The 11,849-nt window shown below is 42.3% G+C and overlaps 1 protein-coding gene across 4 annotated transcripts; it reads left to right on the top strand.

Moving 5' to 3' along the window:
• Positions 1-665: 665 nt before the first annotated feature.
• Positions 666-11,325, top strand: LOC120677733 (signal recognition particle 54 kDa protein, chloroplastic-like). 4 transcript variants are annotated; one of them, XR_005676435.1, is made up of 15 exons: positions 667-927; positions 1,040-1,145; positions 6,874-6,941; positions 7,031-7,132; positions 7,420-7,572; positions 7,660-7,737; positions 7,883-8,008; positions 8,349-8,451; positions 8,773-8,873; positions 9,162-9,299; positions 9,390-9,533; positions 9,666-10,054; positions 10,154-10,557; positions 10,656-10,781; positions 10,874-11,325. XR_005676435.1 is itself a non-coding variant. In XM_039958913.1 (15 exons), exons 1-15 carry the CDS (start codon positions 670-672, stop codon positions 10,961-10,963), a joined length of 1,755 nt encoding a protein of 584 aa, XP_039814847.1. In that variant the 5' UTR covers positions 668-669; the 3' UTR covers positions 10,964-11,325. The 4 variants fall into 4 exon arrangements, 3 of the variants coding, with proteins under 3 accessions (XP_039814848.1, XP_039814847.1, XP_039814849.1); XM_039958913.1 differs by having other exon boundaries at positions 668-927; positions 9,666-9,741; positions 10,472-10,557; XM_039958915.1 differs by lacking the exons at positions 667-927; positions 1,040-1,145 and adding an exon at positions 6,710-6,768 and having other exon boundaries at positions 9,666-9,741; positions 10,472-10,557; positions 10,874-11,312.
• Positions 11,326-11,849: the final 524 nt, after the last annotated feature.

Raw genomic sequence — 11,849 nt, 5'->3', positions numbered from 1 at the left:
GCTCCTTGTGTGACTCAAAAAAAAAGAGCGCTTTATTATTCCATCCGTCCTGCAAAGACTGTTCATTTAGTCTTCAAATTTTGTTCAATAAAAATTATTTATCTAGATTGTAATAAATCCATCTAATTAAAACAATATCAAATACCAACAAAGAATTGCATTGGAAAGAGCATGGAGGCAATCAAATGTAATGCATTTGCATTTATTGAGGATCTAGGGAACCAAATAAATAGAGCTATCTTCAATTGCAATTGCTATAGTTAATTAGGGGTAACATGGTCATTTTCTAGTACTAATAATATGTCTGAAAATTTCTAAACGACTAGTCTTTGCGGGACGGAGGGCACAAAGCCCGATACCCGAATCCTGAACCCGCACTACTCGAGTCCGAACCCGATATACCCAAACTTTAAAACCCTAAAATTATATCGGGTTTCAAATCCAAGAACTCGAAATTACTTCGGGTAATTCGAGTCTTAATGTCCGTTACCCGAGTAACCTGAAAACCTGAAATTATAGAAGGCATGTCTAACTCTCAAAGTTCTTGCAATTACAGCCCAACTAGCCCACTACTACGTTGCCTGCACGGCCCACCAAGCCAACTAGCCCAGCACTCTCTCTCCCGTGATCCTTATCCTTTTCGTTCCCCAGCACTCTGCCTAATCTCGCATGTCCTTCGCTCAGTCTCTCTCGAGTCTCCATCCCTCTTCCCCGCGCGCGCGCCGCTCCCCTCTCTCCTCATCAGACCTTTATCCAATGGAGGCCACCAGCACACTCGCGCTCTCCTCGTCCCCCGCCGCCGCGCGACGCTCGCAGGAGAAGTCAGCCGTCGCCTCCCTCCACCTCCGCCGCTTCCTCACGACCTCCTCACTCCACCTCCGCGCGGTCCAAAGTCCAGCACTTCGCGCTCACTCTTCAGCCTTCCAGGTCGGCTAGCTTCCCCCCAACTCCTCGGCCTTTTGTTTCTTCGATTCCCGCAGCGAGGGATTCGAGTTTTGGTTTCAATTGATTTAACCTGTTTGTCTCTGCGCGCGATCAGGGATGGAGGAGGCGGAGGAGGGCGGGCGGGCTGGTAGTCCGGGCGGAGATGTTCGGGCAGCTAACTACCGGCCTCGAGTCTGCCTGGAACAAGCTGCGGGGAGTCGGTGAGCTTCACTATTGCTTTCTACGTTTACTAGTTGAATGCCCGTGGGTGATAATATTTTTCATTAGAATGAATTATTTGTTGGGAAAACATATCTTGTGAAAACCGCAACCTTCCTGAAACCCGTGTAAACCACGACAAAAAAAAATTGTCTAAATTCACCCAAAAAATCACACATGTAGATGATACGATGATACACAATTTTATAAAATATCTTGTCCAAACACGATTTCGTTTGTGAGATATAAAAATAACAAATTTACAAAATTGTTTGGACAAACGAAATAGTGTTTGGACAAGATATTTTACAAAATTGTGTATCATCGTATCATCTACATATGTGATTTTTTTGGTGAATTTAGACAACTTTTTTTGTCGTGGTTTGCATGGGTTTTCACGAAGGTTGTGGTTTCCACCAGATATGTTCCCTTGTTTGTTATAGTTGATTGCAGCGCAGATACTAGTGGAAAAACATTTCATTAGAATTCAAAGTAATTCAAGTCAACTAAAAGACATAATAAATATCGTTGTCCCAAAGTAATTCAGTGTTTTGCATAAGACAGCAATTAGAATTCTGTCAATTGTTGTTGGATAATGGTTGTATGAAAAATGTACATTAAGGACCCCTTATTTCCCAATGAAATAAACCTATGAACACTTACAGCTTAAAATCTTACAACAGTAACTAATGGCTAACAGAAGCTCCGGTCCTCTATATATTTGAATCACATGGTCCGGCTCTAACAGACCACCGAATCCACCTTACCAGACTACAATTGTGTACACTTGTTTGAATATGCAACCATGTGAACCTGGATATGCAAGTGCAAAGATCATTCAAACTGAATTACTTTGAGTTAGTTCAGTCATGAGTTTTCTTAGTTCGACAAAAAACCAAACACTTACCGAGTTACCATTCAGTGTATCTGTCTACTTCATTTAGCTGTCATATAGGATATAGAAAACACATATCCAACTAACATTAATGCATATATTATATTGTGCTTGGGGGCATATATATACACCTTTTGTTTTTTTTTGTACGTTACAATGGGATATTTGAGTTTGGATGAAAATGCATAGAAAAGTCCTCTTCTTTCCCAAGGAAATAAAAAATCTAAACACCCAAGCATAGCTCATTTCAGAAATGCCAATTTTTCCCTTCACAGTTTCTATGATGAACAATTCAGATACGCCATCACTCTCTCATATCAAGTGTGACACCATATTAGTTTACAGTAGCTAATATTTCAAAAATATTCTAGTTCAACATATTTAGTCTATGAAGAGATTATTGCAATTTTGCATTCAAATTCAGCAGACAAACGCTCAAAATGGATAATTTAAATAATGTATTTCCTGATATGTAGGCATTGAGCTTCTTTCTGATGCAGAAACCTGACTTAATGCTCTTGTTTCTAGTTCAAAAATTCCCATTAGCATCAGGATCAGAGCCTATGTCAAGCAAAGTTTGTGCATTAGTTACCATGTATAAGATCACCTCATCTTCAACCCAATTGCCACCATGAATGCTCTAAATCTGATCCACAAACTTGAAGATATGCTGAAAGAACTAAAGACCTGAAGTTGTAACCTGCCTCTAAACTAAAATTATTTTAACTGCAAATGTACACATGACATAACTCACCATTATTTGAAGCAATTAGGAGCCTGCTTATGAGAGCTTACTTGAACTTCCATAGACATGCCCTTTGTTCATTAGTGGAATCAGAAGGAAACAGGATGATCTAATCCATCAGAACACCTACTGCATGCAATCATATTAGAAACATACAACAACAACAACATAGCCTTTTTTCCCAAGCAAGTTGGGGTAGGCTAGAGATGAAACCCGAAAGAAATAAGTTCAAGGTTCAGGCACATTGATAGCTAGTCTCCAAGCGCTCCTATCCAAAGCTATCTCTTTAGAGATATTCCAATCCTTAAGGTCTCTCTTAACCGACTCATCCCACGTCAGTTTAGGTCTACCTCTACCCCTCTTTACATTATCGACCCGCTCAAGAACCCCATTACGCACCGGCGCCTCAGGAGGCCTTCGTTGGACATGTCCAAACCATCTCAGCCGATGCTGGGTAAGTTTCTCCTCAATTGGTGCCACTCCGGCCCTATCCCGAATAACTTCGTTCCGGACTCTATCCCTCCTTGTGTGCCCGCAAAACCACCGCAACATCCGCATCTCTGCTACACTCAGTTGCTGGACATGTCGCCTTTTTGTAGGCCAACATTCAGCACCGTATAACATCGCCGGACGAATTGCTGTCCTATAGAATTTGCCTTTTAGCTTTTGTGGCACCCTCTTCTCACAAAGGATGCTAGAAACTTGTCGCCATTTCAACCAGCCAGCTGAAATTCTATGCCTAACATTTTCATCAATGTCGCCATCCTTTTGTAGCACCGATCCTAAATACCGAAAAGTATCCTTCTGGACCACCACTTGTCCATCTAGACTAACGTCTCCCTCCTCATGCCTAATCGCGCTGAAATCGCACATCATGTACTCGGTCTTGGTCCTACTAAGTCTGAACCCTTTCGACTCTAATGTGCGTCTCCACAGCTCTAACTTCCTATTAATCCCTGCCCTACTCTCGTCAACTAGCACCACATCATCAGCAAAGAGCATACACCAAGGGATCTCACCTTGTATACACCAAGGGATCATATTAGAAACATATAGTGACATAATATGATAGTACTAATTGTCACAATTGGAGGCTTGTTGTATTGATAGAGGTCCAAAGGGCAATATATATAGAGTACATGAGACACCCCAAACCCTAGAATATGTGAAGTGACTAAACTACCCTTGACACATATATAGTGACTATAATACCCTTAACACCCCCTCTCAAATTCAACGTGAATGCAATGTCGTTGCATTTGGAGAGTTGATACTAAGCACTAGACTCAAACATAAACATGAAAATGATACATCCAAAGTCCGAAATCAAAAGATGTCGTCGAAGCGTGCAACTCTTGGAACATGTCGATGTAGAAAAGGATCTCCTCCACAAGAGGGTGTCGCCTTCACAACTGTACTTCAGCAAATACCTCAACTCTTCACAAACCAGTACTTCAACTCTTCAAACATGAGCCTTGCTTTGGAGAATTGAACTTGACAGTAACATGGAGATGTGTCAAACCAGCCAAAATGAAGGAATGAGAGATCACTACTTGAAGACGGCAAGCAGGAGGACATGTGTTGATGACGACGAATAGACGGCCATTGATCATGATGTGGAGCAAAACGGCTCCGAAAGGGACCAAGAGGGCAAAGGTCGCATCAACAACTGATGGGGCAGCCACACATCATGGCAAACCCAAAGAGAAAATGAAAGTGGCTGATTTGGCAACTAGGATGTAGGCACGCACAGCTTTGATGAACTAAATGTGAGCAATTGGACTTGGATTAACACCGATGCAATGTGGCAATGACTGGACAATGAAGGACTAAAACAGCAGCGGGTAACAGCAAGCAGGAGCACAAGCAAAAGCTGACGGTGGATACAAGCAGCTAACAGATGCTATATAGCAGGAGCAAAAGGCACTTTGCCTCAAAACAGCAGAAATATATGACAATATATTATGGATAGGCAGCAGCAAGCAGCAAGCACAAGCAAAAGATGGATGGATTGACAGTGATGCAATGAAATTTAGGAAATTGGCCTCAACACTATAAGCACTTAAGCAGCAGCAATCAACAGGCAAAAGGAGACGGTGGAGCCTTGCACTAGGAGCAGCAAAGGACTGATGTATATGTCAACTGAACCAGCAAGCCACGAGAGGCAGCCCAATCAGCAGGAAACAAGACCAACCAGCAGCAGGCAGTAGATACTAGCAGCAGCAGAATTACCAAGCAATGAAATTGGATTTGGATTGGCTTGTATGCAGATGCAAGTGCAACGAAGCAATACCACCGGCAGCTGCATGTGCGATATCAATTTCAGAACGGGCCATTTCTCTGTTCTTCCCCAAAATGAACTGCAGCACCACAAAACAGAGACGTGCAGCAATGAGCGGAGCAGCAACGATGGAGCAGATCCACAGCCGGCGGATGGCCGCAACGGACGCCCACGAGGAGAGTCGCACAGGCGGCTAGTGCTGCAGACAGCCGTAGAAGGGGAGCCGTAACGGGCAGCACACGGGTGGACAGCCGCGCGGATGGAGGCCACGGCGACGGGCGGCGGAGACGCAGCCGCGACAGCAGCTGGAACAGGGGCGCCTTGACGAGCGGCTGACAGCCGTGATGACGGCGGGGACGGGCGCCGCGACGGACGGGCGGGCGGCCGCAGCACTGGGCGGTGAAGAGGGCCGCGACGGGGCGGAGGCACGCGCGGACGGCGCGCGGACAGAGGGGCCGGCGACGGATCCGCGACGGGCGAATCCGGCACCGACGAGAAGACCACGACGGGCGGCTCCACGACTGGCGGAGCAGCAACGGATCTCCCCGCTCCCCACGCCCAACGACGAGCGGGCGCGGCGGTCGATCCACGCCGAGCGGATCTGCACCGCGGCGCGGTCGAGGGAGGCAGCGGGGCGACGACGAAGGCCACGACGGTGGCCGGATGGGAAAAAAAAAGGTGAGTGCTGCCTGCTCTGCTCTGCTACTGCAACGAATGACGCTACGGGAAGGGGGGGAAATGGATTTGAGGCTCGAAGATGCCGCCCCCAGGAGCAAAATCGATGCTCCCAGGGGCAGCGCAGCGGCGACGAGGGTGGCGGCGCCGGATCTACACAACCTGGAGCTCTGATTCCATGTCACAAATGGAGGCTTGTTGTATTGATAGAGGCCCAAAGGGCAATATATATAGAGTACATGAGACACCCCAAACCCTAGAATATGTGAAGTGACTAAACTACCCTTGACACATATATAGTGACTATAATACCCTTAACACTAATTATGCTTCGGAGTTCAGTCTCTCATATAATTATATATGAGTAGCCAGTACTTAAGCATAATTCAAGCATATGCACTCCAATGCCAAATGAAAGCTGCATTCCTTAACATACTAAAGCTAGCACTGAACCTCAACCCCAAGGAGCCAAAATTCTACTCAAATAAGCAGTAGGTGTTAGCAGAACTTCCAGTATTTATCTTCCGAGCTAAAAGCGTTGTGAAGTGAATTTATCCATGTTAAGGATAGCACCATAAGTCATTCCTGTTAGTCGAGTTAACCAAGTGTTTTATAAAATTGATAGGAAGCTGAAACTGCATAATATGCACTAAAGCAGGACTGAACCGTGCACAAATGAACTGAGACTGAATTTCATGTATCCTTGATGGTACACCCGTCCATTTATCAATTACACTTCAGAACTGCTAGAGATACCGTTGCACATAGAACTCTGAGTTTGTCTGATGATATGACCAACTAATAAAACAAAATCGTATAATAGAGCACCTGGTTCTTGAAAGCATGAGATCATGCAATGAAAAAGTTTTGTCGAGAACTGAATTTATTAGGTCAGTCAAGTCCTAAATACATGTATCCTCGGTTTGGTAGATGGAGTTTGATGGAAAATCGAGAAGAACAATCACTATCATGAAATCGTCATAGTGATCCATGAGCTGCAGAATTTGGTGGAAAATATGTTGCAGAATGGTAGTAATTCGCTTCGATAACATGTTACAGTTATTGAGTTATATCTGCACACTTTTATAAATTATGTTTAACTTTTACTTAACAAAATGCATTTTCTGGTTCAAGATGTATTGACAAAGGAAAACATCGCCGAGCCAATGCGGGATATTAGAAGAGCACTTTTGGAGGCAGATGTATGTTTCATCCCTAGTACAGCATGGCTTTTATTTTGTATGCCTCTTTTTTTTTCCCTTAATCATCTAATGTGGAACCTACCTTTCAGGTAAGCTTGCCGGTAGTAAGGAGATTTATTGAATCTGTAAGTGAAAAGGCTGTAGGGACCGATGTTATCCGAGGTGTCAGTCCTGATCAACAGCTGGTGAAGGTATACCTATGTTGTAAGTTCATGTAATTGTATGATGGATGCTTCTACTTAAGTTTCTTAGAGATAATTTTGGTTGTTAGATTTGGACTTGCTTGATTTTTTTAGTAGAAAAGTCCTCATTGTATCTTTCTAGGAGAGGCAGATAAATTACTGTAGATAATGCAGTTATGCATGGAAGCAGCCTTAACTAGGAGATTCGGTATTAATTTAATTTTAACAAATGCGCTGTTCCCATACTGTTTGATGTGCTTCTAACGCTTGAGGACTAACTTAACTCATTTGTACAGGTTGTTAATGATGAACTTGTACAACTGATGGGCGGTGAGGTATCAGATTTGTCATTTGCAAAGTCTGGCCCAACTGTTATCTTGTTAGCAGGTCTGCAAGGTGTTGGGAAGACTACTGTTTGTGCAAAGCTTGCCTTGTATCTAAAAAAAATGGTGCTTTCCTTAAGCCTGTACTTTAAGAAGTTCCTAATATATATGACCATAGACTTTTGGTACTCATAGACCAGACTCAGGTTACAGGGGAAGAGTTGTATGCTGGTTGCTGCAGATGTTTATAGGCCTGCTGCCATTGATCAACTCAATATTCTGGGTAAAAAGGTAATATTTGTCTCTTTTAGATTTTCTAGAATATATAGAACTTACCATTAATGCATGTTCTATCTTGTTTGGAAGTTCAAATTATACTTGCTTGAATGTTCTGGTATATCTTATTCTTCAGCAGAAAACATTTGAACTATGATAGGTTGGTGTACCAGTTTACTCAGAGGGAACTGATGCCAAGCCTTCTCAAATAGCCAAAAATGGTTTGAAGGAAGGAAAAAGCCAGAAGAAGGATGTGATTATAGTGGATACTGCTGGAAGACTGCAGGTCACATTCATGTTTGTTGCTTCTATATTTGTTCCTCTGATTTGTAGCTGTTACTGCAAAATTTAGATGGCATCTTTGTAACGCCTTGTTACCAGGTCATAATCATGTTGTACTTTGAAACTGTTGGGTTGTGCTTACATATATGATTAATTTGCACTAGTTTTTTTCTTATCAGTAAGTTGGTTTGTAACAGAACAACAAATGACTTGAAATGTTGGAGACTTTGAAAGATGTGTATAATGTTTGATGCTTGTTTTAAACTTGCATAATCCTTCATGCTAAGTGTGTTAAGTTTGACCATCACCACTGATGCCAGATGATTAATCTTTTGTATCATTAGGTAGACAAAGCAATGATGAATGAGTTGAAAGAAGTAAAAAAGGCTGTGAATCCTACAGAAGTTCTGCTTGTGGTTGATGCCATGACTGGCCAAGAAGCTGCAGGTATGTAGCTGCGTCTTGTATGAAATACTTTGTCTGTTTGTAATTTACCTGATGCCCTTCACGAAATTTAGTAAAAAAGAATTTCACATTTTTGAAACTTGACTATCTCATAGCTTCTGTCCGTATGCCATGTATTTCCCTATTTGGATTTGGAGTTCTGGCATTTTTCATGTGTTCACTTTTCTACAATTTTTTAGTTCTTTCAAAGGTACTCCCCATAAATAGCAGGAGATGACATTATATGATACAAAATCATAAATTATTCATCCTTTTTTAGAGTGGCACTGTACTTCCCTTATTCTTTTTTCCTGATGTGGTTAGGATTGGTCAGCTCCTTCAATGATGAGATTGGTATAACTGGTGCTATACTTACAAAACTGGATGGTGACTCCAGAGGTGGAGCAGCACTAAGTGTTAAAGAGGTCTCTTGACTAACAAAACTCTTACGTATCTTTTTATTTTATAGATGCATAAAGAAGCTACTAATTCATTATAACACCACACATTTGATAGGACCAATTAATGGAAGATATGTCACCACGTCCTTGCACTAATCCTTATCTTTTGTGTTTTCACTTGCCTATGGTATACACAAAGGAAAAGATATAATGATCTATTATACATGAAAAGGTCAAATCATAAAGCTTACATTCATCAGCTGTTTCTTGCTTCCTTCCTTTCTAGTGTATGAACAACCTACAAATTTGCAGGTGTCAGGAAAGCCCATCAAGTTCGTAGGGCAAGGAGAACGCATTGAAGATCTTGAGCCTTTCTATCCAGATCGTATGGCACAGCGTATCCTGGGAATGGGAGATGTACTCTCATTTGTTGAAAAAGCACAAGAAGTGGTAAGTGCCCCCAGTGAAATGATCCTTTTCTCTTGTCTTCATTAGACTATGTTTTTGATATTATATGGTGTAACCTGTTTGTACAAATAGATGCGCCAAGAAGATGCAGAGGAATTACAGAAGAAGATTTTGAGTGCAAAATTTAACTTCAATGACTTTCTGAAGCAAACACAAATGATCGCAAAAATGGGTTCGTTCAGTCGTTTAATTGGCATGATTCCAGGCATGAACAAGGTGCAATTATGAACTTATGGAGCCCATTTATTAGCATATATTGTAATTGCATCTTGACAAATGAACAAGGCATATATATTCGAAGATTTACTTGAACTTTTTAAGAAGCAGCTCCTACCTCGTTTTGAATAGGTTACCCCAGCACAAATTCGTGAAGCTGAGAAGAATCTCAAGTTTATGGAATCAATGATCAATGTGATGACTCCTGGTTTGTTCTCTATCATAACACACATCATAAATATATCTTTTTGCATGCACCGCCTGAAATTCTACAACTATGCTTTCTAACTTTCTTATTTTCTAAATTACTGTTCTAAGCTGTGCAATGAGAAAAATGGGGCATGTACCTGAAAATTATTTCGTATTGATTGCCACATTTTGAATAGGCCGTCCATGCTTGATTAAGTGTGTGGTAATGTGATATCTTTGTTGGATAAAGAAAAAGTATGAATATCTAGTTCAGTTTGCACATGCAATCAGCTATTTGGTTAGTGTTCTCGCATCCACAAGGCAGGCATTAGGTTGCCTAAATTTAACTTCAATGACTTTCTGAAGCAAACACAAATGATCGCAAAAATGGGTTCGTTCAGTCGTTTAATTGGCATGATTCCAGGCATTAGGTTGCCTAAATTTGAGATTGCTCTGTTTTTCCATAAATATATGATTGTTCTTAAAACTTTCAGCACATTTTTGACAAATTTCTTTGTTAGTCTGAACTCTCAAAGATTGCATTCCTCAAGCACAGCATTTTTTTAATCACTGCACACATGGCACGCCTTTACTTGTAATTTCGTAAGGCAAAAATCCAAGCTCACTAATTAAATAGAGTCTCAGCTAATAGACAATCGTAATGGTTTAGAATATGGTGATGATGAACCCGTTGTCCTACGAATAGATACCTAGTGGCCCAGTTATTATATATTCATTTACTTGTGCAGAGGAAAGGGAAAGACCAGAATTACTGGCTGAATCACGTGAGAGAAGGAGAAGAGTGGCCAAGGACTCTGGAAAGACTGAACAGCAGGTTCAGTTCTTATCATCATATAATTATTTTCTTTTGTATGTACCTGTATGAACCAAACTAACCACGGGTGGATATAATTAACTGTTCCTCCCTATTAGGTGAGCCAATTGGTTGCGCAGCTCTTCCAAATGCGTGCCCGAATGCAAAAAATGATGGGTGCCATGCAAGGAAAAGAATCTCCCTACATGGACGAACTCATGGAGTCAATTAAGGCTGAGGAGCAGGTAAAAGACGCATCTGGTGCAGACCCTAATAGTTGCCTGGGGGCATACATCTGTTTGTTGAGTCAAAAAGCTTTTGCAACTATGTCATTCAGGGTGCTGCTGATACTGGAAGGCACAGGAGGAAGTATGGCAACCTGAGGCAGCGGCAACTGGATGCGATGCGTGGTTTCCGCCGACGTTGAGATGTTAATTGGCGACTCTGGCTGGCAGTGTCTGCTGTATACCTACCTGATTACCTGCATGGATGATTGCATCCCAGGGATTTGGGTCGGAGTCAGAACTCAGAAATGGGGATGAAGTGCTTTTGGGTGCTCTGCAGTTAGAATTGCATCTGGATACGTATACACTGCCTAGCGGCTGTGTGCCTTCTATATTGCCATATCAACTACAGTACCTTTTGCAATGGTAGTTGTTCTAGTTATTTTATAGTGATTCCTCACTGAGACATTTTCATTGTGCTCTCATTTTGCCACACTTGATGATTTGGAGTGGCTTATGCCCTTTCTCTTGGAAAAAAAAAAGGGATAAACACATTATTGTTCAACTCATTGCTCAACATTATTTTTCACCATGGCCATAAAAAAAACATTATTTTTCACCATCGATAGTGATGGCAATTGTAACCTGCAGTGTTCAAGAAGCCCGTGCCTGGAAGCCAAAGGTCATCTTCTGCAGATCATACACAACCCTGAACGACGCCTTGTTCCCAAGAATCCGAACATCTCGCACGCCAGAGGTATCAGGCTGGAACGCCAAGCAAATCCGATCAACAGAGTGTTGATGGAACGCATTTTCCGGCGGCAGTTTCACGGTCGCCCTCAGGAACTGCATCTCCATCGTCGGTAAGCCTCTCCAGTTCACCGGCTCACCGCCGGCAGGCCTGAAGCAGACCTTCTCACTACATGTAAAGGCTCAAGAGCAGTCGAGCAGGACGATCATTCATCCAACCATACAAAAGAGCCTTGCCTTGTCAGTACATTCATACATCAAAAAAAAAAAAAGGAGCTCGTGCCCAAAAGGCTTCTATATGATCGTACTGAGCTGACCAAGCTAGTCATCAATCTTATC

This window comes from Panicum virgatum, chromosome 6N, assembly GCF_016808335.1.
Source record: "Panicum virgatum strain AP13 chromosome 6N, P.virgatum_v5, whole genome shotgun sequence".
NCBI lineage: Eukaryota > Viridiplantae > Streptophyta > Magnoliopsida > Poales > Poaceae > Panicum > Panicum virgatum.
Note: the sequence above shows the minus strand (reverse complement) of the source record. Positions and strands in the feature narration are given on the sequence as shown.

Bases quoted from the DNA above. Each gene is read 5' to 3' on its own strand.
- LOC120677733 (XM_039958913.1), top strand. From the start codon at position 670: ATGTCCTTCGCTCAGTCTCTCTCGAGTCTCCATCCCTCTTCCCCGCGC. The intron at 7,133-7,419 runs GTATACCTATGT...TCATTTGTACAG, and splicing joins CTGATCAACAGCTGGTGAAG to GTTGTTAATGATGAACTTGT. The intron at 8,452-8,772 runs GTATGTAGCTGC...TGATGTGGTTAG, and splicing joins GACTGGCCAAGAAGCTGCAG to GATTGGTCAGCTCCTTCAAT.